General features: G+C 39.4%; 1 protein-coding gene across 1 annotated transcript; it reads left to right on the top strand.

Moving 5' to 3' along the window:
* The first annotated feature begins 2599 nt into the window (after nucleotides 1-2599).
* On the top strand, nucleotides 2600-12341 carry c25h12orf75 (chromosome 25 C12orf75 homolog). The gene is made up of 6 exons (XM_030054062.1): nucleotides 2600-2832; nucleotides 5978-6002; nucleotides 8233-8268; nucleotides 9079-9158; nucleotides 10157-10189; nucleotides 10790-12341. The coding sequence occupies exons 1-5, from the start codon at nucleotides 2790-2792 to the stop codon at nucleotides 10159-10161; spliced, it is 189 nt and encodes a 62-aa protein (XP_029909922.1). The 5' UTR covers nucleotides 2600-2789; the 3' UTR covers nucleotides 10162-10189; nucleotides 10790-12341.
* Nucleotides 12342-12581: the final 240 nt, after the last annotated feature.

Here is a 12581-nt window from a genome sequence, read left to right as displayed (position 1 = left end):
TATCAAAACAAAAGGATCCAGATTCAATTTATGGTACTTTCTGGAGCTGCTCGATTTACCATGAACATGTGACATCAGAGATTGTCTCTCCCTTTGTAGGCTTTGATGACATTTTTTGACACTGAAAAAAACAAAGTGATACGTGACACTGGTACAATTTCACTGCACCACCTCTTCATAATCTAAAGTAATTTTAGTTTCTAAAAGTTAATATAAGCATTCTGCAAGTCAGAAAATCAGCTTCCTGTTCTTTGCCAATGGACCAACTCCAGAGGTTGCATTTTGATGACATTATAGGTTTGTTTTCTTGTATTACTCTTTTGGAATAAACCACACTCGTAAATGCTGATTAAAATATTCTAGAATATGTATGAATTTAAGAGTTTCATTTAGAAATACATTTACAAATATTGATTTACAGACAATTTGAAAGAAATAAAAATCACAATAGGCTATACAAACAAGCATTTAGCCTGTAATGTGGTAATGCCTTGAAGTCAGACAGATGACCAACAGTATCAAGATGTCTGTGGCACACTTGTTCCTAAACTGGGGTCAAAACTTTTGATTTTTTTTTTTTTTTTTTTTTTTTAATTAGATGTCATACAAGCATGTATGTTTTTATTAATATTTTTTTTAATTAGTTGTCTGTGGGCCACATTTCATTTTGCTTAAAACCATATTAGTTTAATCTTAGTCCAGACAGCTGCATGAGTCTTTGCATAGGTTACAGGGGATCTGCAGCAATATTCGGAAATCTTTAATTTGATGATATGTTATCTAATAAAACCTAGCACAATGAAATAGGACACAAGAATAGTGCTTAATGAGATACAATACTTTCGAGTCCTTATCTATTATATATAGCAGTGCAATTTTGTGGATTCTCAGTCTAATGCATCTATTTGGCTGTCCTTAACAGGACAAATGTAAATCTAAAGGCAAGCAGTAGATAATTCTGGGTGACCTACAGGTTAGAGGGCCTGGCCCATGACCAAAAGATCACATCTTTGAAGAATAAAAATAGCTTACACACTGCCAAAATGTCCATCTTAAGAAGCTGTGTAGTCTAAAATTTTATCAAAACATATGAGAAACAAGTGTTTTGAGAATTTTCATTAAACAGTGATAATGCCTTGATATAAGGCAGATGACCAACAGTATTAAGATGTCTGTCTCATAAGTAAAGGAAATTCTTTACACAAGATTTGAAAGCAGTAATCTCACCCCATTGGCAGATTCATTCACTTGATCTAAAAAACAATAACAATGTAAAACTTATTATACACTAATTTACTTGATGAGGTTAATATTTTTGTCACACCAGTTCGATAGACGACACCGGTGCTCCCTCAGTCTTCTACAGTAGGTAGTTATAGCAGAAGCAAGAGCACAGTATTTCTCCCCTGTGGCCTGATGTTTAATTGGTATGCTGTGGTTCTCAATCAAGCGGGACAACTTGGTTTTGACTTCGATAATTAACTGAGGCTGCACTCTTGGCCAGGTGTCGCTTGTAAGAGAAATCCTTAAAGTCAGCGGAGCTAACCTGGAAAGAAAAAGGTTAATTAAACAAGGAAAACTTCAAAGCAATAAATCAGCTCAACAAAGGCTCAAGCATCTTACAAGATTTTACACCGTTGAGCAATTGTAAAAATTTGTTTTCACCAATAAACAAGACCTGATGTAACTATCCCTTGTGTCATTTACAGTGAGAGCCTGTGTAGGAGCCTTAGAAACCATAATTAGCCTGTCTAGCACAAAAATGACTGGGGAGGAGAAAATCTGATGCCATTTTTGCTCGTAGGTTTTGTTGGAGATGGAACATTTGTCACTGGTGGAAAAATTCTCATTAGAATTTTAACAGTTTTAAGTGGAAGTGTGACAGATACCACTGATTGAATGTGATAATTTGTTTAAGTGGTGAGGGTTAATGAAATGCACCCTGCCATCTAAACTCCAGTCATATGACTGCACAAATCTAGCGAAACGGAAGGCAGAAGAGAGAAAAGAGACACACTGAGTTATATTAGAGGGTCTATACGCTGACTTAAATGTGACCCCAAAGGTCTCATGAAAAGATTGGTTGTTCACAGCTTTTCCAGCTCCCTCTAATTGTAGAGACTGTCAAGAGTTGTGTGTGAGTGTGTGTGCGTGCGCTGTTGTCTATAGAAATGAAACAGGGTCTCCTCTGTCTTAGCTTGCAAAGGCAATTTAGAGATTTTTTTTGGTGTCACACATACAAGCTGATATATTGATGTCACTTAAATGCATTTCTTTTTTGTGTTTTTTTTTCCACGTTTATATAAAGTGGAGGCTCCCCATTGGTTGAGTTCCACCCCACCCTCCTCCTCCTTTCCCCCGGTTTCCCGGGCAACCATGTCAGGGTGGAGGAAAAGAGCAAATCATGTGAGGGCACAGCATCTCTCTCTCTCTCTCTCTCTCTCTCTCTCTCTCTCTCTCTCTCTCTCTCTCCCCCCCCCATCTCTCTGTCTTTCTCAGTGTGTGTATATAACAGCCTTTCTCTCCATGCTTTCACTTCACTCAGCTCTCCATTGCAGAAAGAGAGGATAAACACAAGACTGAGGGTGGGGGGGGACAAATAAAAGCAGATCCCAGTGTAACACAGAAAGAGACAGAGAGAGACATTTCTCTGATCTTGTCTCCCTCTCTGTCATCTCTCTGTTAGCTCTCTCCCCTCTTCTCCCCATGTCATTTAGGCATCCCCCCTTTCCTTCCTCCTCCTGTTAAGCGTCTCTATTCGACCTGGACGGTGGCTGCATCGATGCAAAATGGGTTGTGGCAATTCCTCAGCCACCAGCACCTCAGGAGGAGGTGAGTGTTTTCAGAGCATCTGTATGCGTTGTGTGTGTGTCTGTGATGTGTGAAGTGTGTGTGTGAGAGAGTGGTCACTGTATGCATCAAGGAGAGAAGGTGTTTTGAATGTAAATGATGTGTAGGGTTATGCTTTCTTTCAGTGTATGTTTGGCTCATGTTTATGTGCAATATTTATGTGCGTGTGTGTGTGTGTGTGTGTGTGCATTCTCAGTTGCTTGATCTCATTCATATACACATGAACAGCATGTATATTTCTGTAAGTGGGATTTCTCCTTTTCCTATGCTCAGCATTTTGCTGCATATTGGTCTCCACTCTGTTGTGAGTGCGTGAGTGTGTGCGTGTGTGTGTGTGTGTGTGTGTGTGTGTGTGTGAGTGTGTATACATACACATATGTGCATGTGTGCCATGATCATCAGAAGAGATGGCTGGTTGGTTAATAAAGGTTCTCCTGGATTATGTTTTGACCGTTAGTAGCTGGGAGAAAACACAGTGACCACAGGAATGTTCTTCCTCAAACCTTCAACAATAAAATGTGTGCTATGTCTGCAAAGATACAAAAGCCCTCGTTTATCCATTTGTGTGTCTACATTTTAGCAGGTTTGCTGTGGTTTCCATGGATTTTGTGGATGAAAGACAGGCAGGAGTTTCAGTGACATTCACTCGTCTTTGTCTCCCCACTTGATTGATGCTGGTGGTACCCGTAACTAGGCTGCTTTGAAATCCCACGTCAATGGCCAGGTTTCATTCATAAAGCCTGGAGGATGCATTTCAGTGGAGAAAATACAGTATTGCAAGGTCTTACTTATGTGTACTCAGTGTTTATGACTTAATACCATAATTAATCACTAATTATGGTCTTCAAACAGCATCTTTCTCTATTGCCTTGGACTGATACAATACCTTTTTTAAATTACACCTTGCAAATCTCTGGGTACCTCAGTAAAATGAAGATAATAATTAGATTGAAGTATCTGCAGGATTACCTCATCACCACTACCCATTAAAGCAATTTTGTGTGTGTGTGTGTGTGTGTGTGTGTGTGTGTGTGTGTGCGTGAGAGAGAGAGAGAGAGAGAGAGAGAGAGAGAGAGAGAGAGAGAGAGAGTGAGAGTAAATGAGTGTGTGTGTGCTTGCATGTGGCTAATCAGTATCAGCCAGGCGTATTCCTTGTTTAACAGAGCCAAAGCAACCCAGTATTGTTTTCGCACCATATTCACTCTAGTTTGTAGTCACATCGCCCGTGACAAACTACAACACCACCTCAGATGTTGTTTTAGTTTGTGTTGTATGTCTACATCTGAGTTTATTTCTGTGCAGTGGACCTTATGCTCCATTTTTCTGCTCCCTCTTAGAGGTCAGTATTCAGCTCAGTGGTAAGAACGTGTGACACCCTGTCATTTTGATAAATGTGGTGTAGTGGCTGCACTCATTTGTTCATGCTACCTGACACCAGGCCCAAGCCAAGGGACACCCCTGTCCTCACACTTCTTTTAACTGAAAATTGATTTCAGCACCTCCTGAAATTTGATTTATCCCTTCGAACAGAGGTAAAATATCATGTCACTGCACATGTGTAGGCCACTTTTTGGTGTTTAAGTGTCTATTTTTAATTGAAGTAATATGTATTCTCTGAGAACTGAACTGAGCACCTCACCAACTCGTCGCCACAACTAAAGCCATTTAGTGAACCACATAGTTGTGTCACATCAGAGGTTTTTTCAATTTCCCGCTGTCGTCTTACAAACTCAAATGACTGCTTTGGTGCACTCAATATCAGACTGCTCATCTCTAGTCTTGTGCACCCAGATGTGCACTCTTGGATATGAATGAGCTTTTGTCAGGCCACTGAATAGGCCCCTGTGTCATCTCAGCAGCCTTAACTATTTACTGTGTGGAAGCTTTCAGTCCTTTTACAAGGCTGTGTTTTCTTACAATGCACTATTCTCCAGTTTTTTCCATTCTTACCTATTATTCTAAGAATTTCCTGTAGACACACACCTGTCTTTATTTTTACGGATACAGTGGGGTGAAGCATAAAAACAACACACACACCATCGTCATGGAGGTAGAGGAAGTCAGACAATCTTGCTTTGTATCTATCATGATTGCATTTTAATTCAAATGAACTTCCAAATGAAGTAGGCTGTTTGTGCTCCGGCCAAAAGTGAATCTCATGGTACCGGATGAACACAATGTGTATGACTTAGAGCTGTAACATTTCACTCCGTGTATGCTTTAATGTTACAGGCTACATAGCAAACTCTCTGGTACTCTTTATAAGAGGGTTGGAAGAATGGCTAAGATGTAGTTGATGTTTGTTTTGAGAAGGTGCAGTTGCACTATGGCTTTATACATCATGTCTAGCAGCTGCATACAATGACTCATATTCTACACAGTGTGATACCGGAGTAAGCTACAGTGTGTACTGTAATTCTTGCCTTACTGCAGCTTTATTGCATGCAAAACACTGAATGAACTGAATACATCTGGCAGGTGAATCATTCACTATGTTATATGGACCACATGACTGTGTCAGGACCTTTCTGCACACTGCTAAAGCTGTGATTAGGCCTGGGAGAGGACCATTCAAATCTCCCAGGTGGACCATGGAGTGTCCTCCAAGGCTGTCCACTCGCCCCTCAGCACATCACTGCCGGCCAAGAGCCCACGGCCTCCTTTTCATCCCTCAGGGCAATTAAAGGAGTGTTTAAAGTGGCATTTTAAGTGCCACCCATTAAGTTGCATTCATCACACTGATTTCCATGACATGCCACAAAAAATGAGAGCTGTTAGTAAAGCTGAAGAGTTATACTGTAGCGTGTTGTATTTAACAGTGTTTTTGACAGACCTTCTCATAAGGTAGACTGTGATTAGTGGGTTCTTTTAAGTTCCTTCTTTCATTGTGAGGTCTGGTATTTGTGTGTATGTGGGGTCATGGGGTCATACTTCTCAAGGCTGTTGAATAATGACTGTTGTAAGCTATTGGTTGAAAGTCTTATAAAACAAACTGGATAAATTGTTAGTGACTGTGACACACATCTTTCACATGCTGTAACCTCTGTCATTTCATAATGATATCAAGAGGTGCTCCTTCTGGAGAGAAATATGAATGTCTTGTTAACTGTTCATCATTTCTTTTCAGGACCAGCAGAGGCCTCCAAAGATGTGTAAGTACATTTTCTAAATAGTCAACGTTTGTAAGAGGCACATCCTTTGTAGCCTTCAGGCCTCACACAGTGAAATCACAATGTGCCATAGAAAAATAGCACCGCTATTCATCTGCTCAGATATACGTTTGCAACATACCACAAATCAGTCATGACAAAGTACTTATTCTGAGACTTCCTATGAAATCAAATCCCTTTTTTACATTGTATTTTCATGGATGTTTAAGGGATATTTCATGGATTATTCCTGTTACACAAAGTAATGCATTTTTCATGCATTCTCGGGCATGGTTTATGGATTTTGTAAGGGACAAACATCCATTCATAGTTTCCAAACAACACTAAAGCCAACCATTCATTTCTACCCTGAAAGTTTAGCGATGATTAAGGTGTTTTGAGTTACTAACAAAATTTGCTGATAGACTACTGTATAACTTTAGCAAGAATCCATTAAAATGTAAGTTTACCTTAATTTTTACTCAAAATGCCTGTGATTTGAACACACTTAAATGATATTATATAAGTGCAAATGAAATAGATTCTTAGCCAGAAGACAGTGTTATGGAAGCATATTAGATGCATAGAGTAGAAGTAATTGAGTGTTACACCTTGCTGTATGTGTTTCCTGTGAATTTTTCAAGACAATGCAATTGGGCCTAGATGAAGCTGGACCACTACTGCAGCTTTCTGTGCGGTTCAGTCACTTTCTTGCAAGAGAGTATAGAGCCCATCAGTAGCATTTATGTTCGGTCTGCTCTTGGGAGCCAGGGGAAGATGCTCCCAGCTCCCAGGAATGCAGCTATTCCAACTTCCGGCCTTAATACCAGTAAACATCCATAGCTCAAGATAGTAAACCATAATACAATTGCAATAGATACTGCTGCTGAATTAACTGTAAATTATAATTATTCAATTATATTATCCATAATCCTTACACATCCATATATACACAAAACAAAAAATAAACTGGATGAAATTACAACTTTCCTCTTGTTTGCCCAGTCAGCTGTCAAATATAGTTGCCTCAAACTCTACCTGGATTTTCATGAATGGACCAATTCAACTCTGTCACCCCATTCTTCAGTCATTTACTTTTACGTAACAGTGATAAGGATGATATCGTATGAGTGACGCTACACTTTGGTGCCTTTTAATAATGTATTGTGCATTTTGTATTGGCCTTCCCTGCACTAAATTCCACTAGAAAATGTATTTACTTGTGACTGAATTACACTGTTGTGCCTCACACTGTGATGAGAAATAATGATCATGACAGAAAAAAATTTGTTTTGTGTGAACATACATGTAATTGTGATACATAGCGCAAATTAATGTGTGTGGGTGTGTTTGTGTGTGTGGGTGTGTACACAGAAGAAATTATAACTTGGCCTAATGTTGTTGCCCCCTCAGCTGTCCAATCAGGGTCTGGCACCAATCCAAAACCAAAATTCCAGTAAAAAGGAACGAGACAAGAGTCTTTGCTCACGTTTCCCTTTTGTCAAACCAATCATTTGCCAAATTATATTTGACTTTAGATTATATTTACTTTGTTAAAAGTGATAATACAAACATTCCCATCTGCTGTCACAAGTGACACACAGAGGACAGGCTGTCCTATGTTATTCACGCTGTGCGCTTATCAAAGCATTGGGAGGGGCAGCATTTCCTAAGCATTTCCTGGAATCAGTATGAATTTAAGTGTGCATGCATGTGTATGTGTATGTGTGTCTCTGTGTGTGTATACTTCTTGATAATCATCTGAGCAGCCTTAGTGTTAAGAGTAGCACCCATGAGAGCTGACAGCAGTGCACTGGCTCACCAAAGTTAATCACTACTTCCTAGGATTGTACTATGCAGCAAAACAGCATGCGCGCACGTGCACACACACACACACACACACACACACACACGCACACACACACACACACGCACACACACACACACACACACACACACACACACACACACACACGCACTCATGGCCAGTTAAACAACTCCTTTAATCTGACAAGTGAAACACTCTTGAGACAAGATGACTTACACTGAAAACGAGGGAAATTATCACACCCCTGTGGCAGATTGTTTTTTCAGGTTTCAATTAAAAAAAAGTTTCCAAACCATGCAGTAATTAGCTGTTCATGTCCATTGGTGTGTTCGAGAGGTGAGTTTTCATGAATGTTACAGTATGTTTCTAAGAGCTGACCTGACCTGTGCTTCTTCTCTCAATCAGGACAGAAGATCCTTCACCAGACGATGAGAAAAGAAGGTATATTATGAATGTATTCTCCATAAATTTCTGTATTTATAATTTACATTTTGTTTTCTGACAATGTTTTCTTTTTTTTTTTTTTTTTTTTTTTTATCAAAATGGGAAATCAGTTAAACACTGATAGATCAGTATCAGCAGCAATACTTGTGTAGCTAATTAAAAAATCCTAACTGACAACTTAAGCCTTAAACCAGTATTATTGAATATATAGATGTATGTTTGCATGTATGGTAATTAGTTGGTGTACAATGCTGAAGTTAAGGCTATGTCCAGTATAAATGTGGCAGACTGTTACTCTTAACTATGTTTCTGCAAGTCTGAAAAACAATTTGCACAGAAGAAGTGTAAGATGAACAGTGTCTCATGATTTTAAATTTGTCATCTACTAAGCCAGTTTAATTCCTATTGCTATCTGTGGCAGCCTGGAGCCAAAACCCTCCTTCATCCACAGAGATTGCATTACACCACTGGTTCCTAAACTTTTTTTTTTTATGGCTCATTTTCACAATGTGCAAAATTCCAAGATTTCCAGGCCAAATAATTGAACCCCTAACCCTACCCCTTTCCAACAAAAGTCCAAATGCTAAAAAATCACATATACAGGGAGCTGCTGCTTTGCAAAAGAGAGAAACTGTATTCAATGTAAAAGGGAAATTATGGGTTAATGTGTAATTTTGAAAATTCACATCTGTTTGAGCAAAGTCTTAAGTTTACACCTTGAGTTTACTACTGTAGAGCACTGGATAAATATTGTATATTGTGTTATATAATATATCTCTCTTCTTTTCTATTCTATTCTATCCTAAGGAATTATGGTGGCGTATATGTGGGTTTGCCAGCAGATCTGACCACTGTGGCTGCGAGTCAGTCCAAGTCCACACGTAAAGGTAAACACCTGCAACATACATCACTTTGGATGCTAAATGTCAGTAAAATGACAAAGAAGGACAGCGGCAGCATGACAAACTGTAGGCTTGGACATGGTGGCGCCTCTGACATTGCAGATCATTTTGTAGTTGAGCAGCTGAAGGTTAGGACACAGAGAGAAATTATTATTCTTCCTGTAGAGTGGCCGTGCCACCATCCGACAAAACTGCACGTAGCCTGCAGCATCTTTTATTTTATTTGACCTTTATCTGAGTTTGGAAATCTTAAAGAGAAACATTCCTTTTACTCTGATTGTTACTGTTGGCAGTGACTTCCTAGACACAGACAAAATTTGCTCTGTGACATTATTCTGACTATAGCAAGGAATTTCTACTTCCCCCTTTTTTCTAATCATGTCATAGTAATCCATTCTGAAACTGTTGCATGTTGATTAATACACAGAATAGCCTTATTGATTCCTTCTCATCCCTTAATTGTGTGCAAATACAATGTCCAGTGGCAATATTTGATGCAATTGCCTTTCCAGAGAGGTGAAACCAACAAACTAATATAAACTGTACCCTAGGGTATTGATGATAAAATGTGGCCAGTACTTTGGGTTTCACAAACCACCATGTTGCTGTTGCTGTTAAAGTCTGAAGACTTCCCTCTAGTCACTCATTGTGCTCATCAAGGTTAGTCATCAATTGTGCTGAGATCACAACAGGCGTTGAAAAAAGAGAAAAAATTAAACTGTTAAGAAAAAAAAAGTGTCATAACAGTGAATTGGTTATTTTTATTATCCTTTGGCACAGCAACTATTGAGTGACAGATAGGTCACATTTTGTGTCTGTCTTTTGTTATTTGTTCGCATATCACAGGGTGGAAGTGTGTGGGTGTTTTGGAGCACAGTCCTGATTTTCAGACAGGAATACAATAACTCATAATTTTTGATAAATTATTGTCAAATAAATATCTGAGTATGCTACTGACTGATTACTTTTTCCCCTTTTTGCAGACTAACAGTTGCTGAAGGGAACACTTCACACAGGTACTCTAAAAACAAGTCCCCGTCATGCTTTTATGGCCCTTATACAGATTGACATAAAAATAGTGTAATGGAAGAAACAATTTAAAGAAAATTTCCATGTGGCAGTATTTTAAGGTTAAAGAGCTGCTTACTTTACTTTTTTTTTCTTTTACAAGTGGGATTTTTACTTGAAATAACAGTTAACATACTTATTTCAGTGACATTTAGTCAAATCATTCTACCTATTTACCTACTTTACTTTGAGAATCCAGGATGTCAGTCTGGTTCCATATAGATCTTAAGGGCTGGATCCAGTGTCGGGCAGAGGATTGCCCACCTGCCAGCCAATGACTCCTCCCCAATGGATCCTTATTAATTTAACATTGAACTATCAAAGAGCCACAATACTTGTTCTGGTAATACTTAGTGATTTGCCAACGTCATTTGCTGAATTTAAATAACTGACAGTGGCAAGGGGAGGACGGAGTTTTTCTGTGGCACAGGGCAATCTATCTAGCTGGATGCCAAAAATGTGGTGCATTCCTGCAATGAATGAAAGAAGTAACTAAAACTTAGATGAGAACCAATGATGTCTGTACTGTATTTTCTTTGTCCCGTCAGGTTTCTGCATATTCATTCACCTTGAGGCACTCATATTCTGAGCCTAGAGTAAGCTATGTGCTCCAATTCTGGCTCACCGTACACTGGATACCGTCTCAGGCTTCAACACTCTTACTGAACAAAGATGTGGACAGCTTGCTGGGGCTCTGAGGACACCGCCTCAGGGTGGCATGGGTGGCACAGGGACGTAGGGACACACAGTGGAGGTCCGCATATGACATCCATCATCACCCTTCACTTTGCAAAGAGATGGGCATTGAAGCAGACAAGCGCCCACCTTGGGACCAGCAGCTGTGGGCAGCAGCAGTGGGCATTGTTACAGCCATCTTGGCTTCTAGGTCAAAGTACCAGAGCTTTTCTCTTTCTCAGGAGGAGACCGGGGGCCCAGCCAGCTACCGTCTGGGACTCGCACACATTCCCGACAGCCCTCTGCAATAATAATCACCGCTCAACTGTTCAGCTATTTCTCTAAAACAGCATCAGTGATTCATCGTGTGCTGGTTGGGTGACAGAGAGGGAGAAAGAGAGAGAGAGAGGGACAGAAAGAAATCAAAATTTCACCAACCACTCAATACAAGGCAGTATAACCAATACATTCCTTTGTTTTTCTTCTGTTGTATATCCTGCTGATTCTGAAAAAAAGAATTGATTTATATCAGGGACTTGGTGCTACATAGCAACAATTTGAAAATGACACTGATTTTAATGATGGGTCTTATGCTGCTAGTAGTGATGTGTAAAGCCAAGGGGGTCTTGATTGGCATCCCAAAACAATCTGTGTTCATCCGCCAGGTTGTGCCTGGTGGGAGAGAGAGGTGTTGTCACTTAACTTCTGCCCCAGACTGATTACATAACATCAGCATATGACTCATAACACCAGAGGATCTGTCTGTCTCTCTCCCCCCGCTCACTCTCTTTCTCTAACTGGCTCTTTCCCATGAAGAGCTCTGATTCTAAAAAACCTTACGTTTAGCAATCACGTCGTGTACTCCAGAATGACAGCAGTGCATCTGGGTAATCCACACTGGCTTTCTAGTATTTTTTCCAAGGCTTTCAGAATTCGAATTTCCAGAATATTTTTTCCTCCTTTTGACAAAGGATTCAAATCAGAGCCGGCCCAAGCCTTCATGGGGCCCTCAGCAGAATTTGATTTGGGGTCCCCTCGGTGCCACCAATACTACTGACTATTTTTAATGCTTTATCATTCACACACCTACTGTAAATCTAACACAGCCATTATCAATTTTATTAGTTGTACCTGTGTTGCTTGCCACCTGGCATGTTTTTACTCCTTGATGGTTTTTAATCTTAAAAGGTAGCAAACTCACAAGAGTGGTTTGGTGTTAATTTGCATTATAATATTCAAAGCTCTACAGTAAGTGGCATACTGAATCTGGTATATTGAAAAGTAACAAAATAAACTAGCAGATGATGCATTTACTGTAAACAAGTTAACCACTTTAATTTATTTTGGTTTACAAGATTTACAAAGTGGAACAGAGCAGAGAAACAATAAACTATTACAATCAAATGACTTAAACAGTTCCTCCCTCAGTAAAGTGTCATTCTTAAATGTAAATAAATAAACGCAAATGTAAAAAGACAATATTAAGTAAATAACTAAATAATGACATAAAATGAGCAGAGGAAGTTGCAATAAGATAACAATAACAGTTCAAGAATAAAATGTAAAGCTGAATAATTATTTCTGAAAACTATGTACAGATGTGTGAAAGGTTCAGAAAAAAGGCCATTACCAGCTGCATCAGCTGAGGCTGAAACAGACACAGAA

Source organism: Myripristis murdjan, chromosome 6, assembly GCF_902150065.1.
Source record: "Myripristis murdjan chromosome 6, fMyrMur1.1, whole genome shotgun sequence".
Lineage (NCBI taxonomy): Eukaryota > Metazoa > Chordata > Actinopteri > Holocentriformes > Holocentridae > Myripristis > Myripristis murdjan.
Note: the sequence above shows the minus strand (reverse complement) of the source record. Positions and strands in the feature narration are given on the sequence as shown.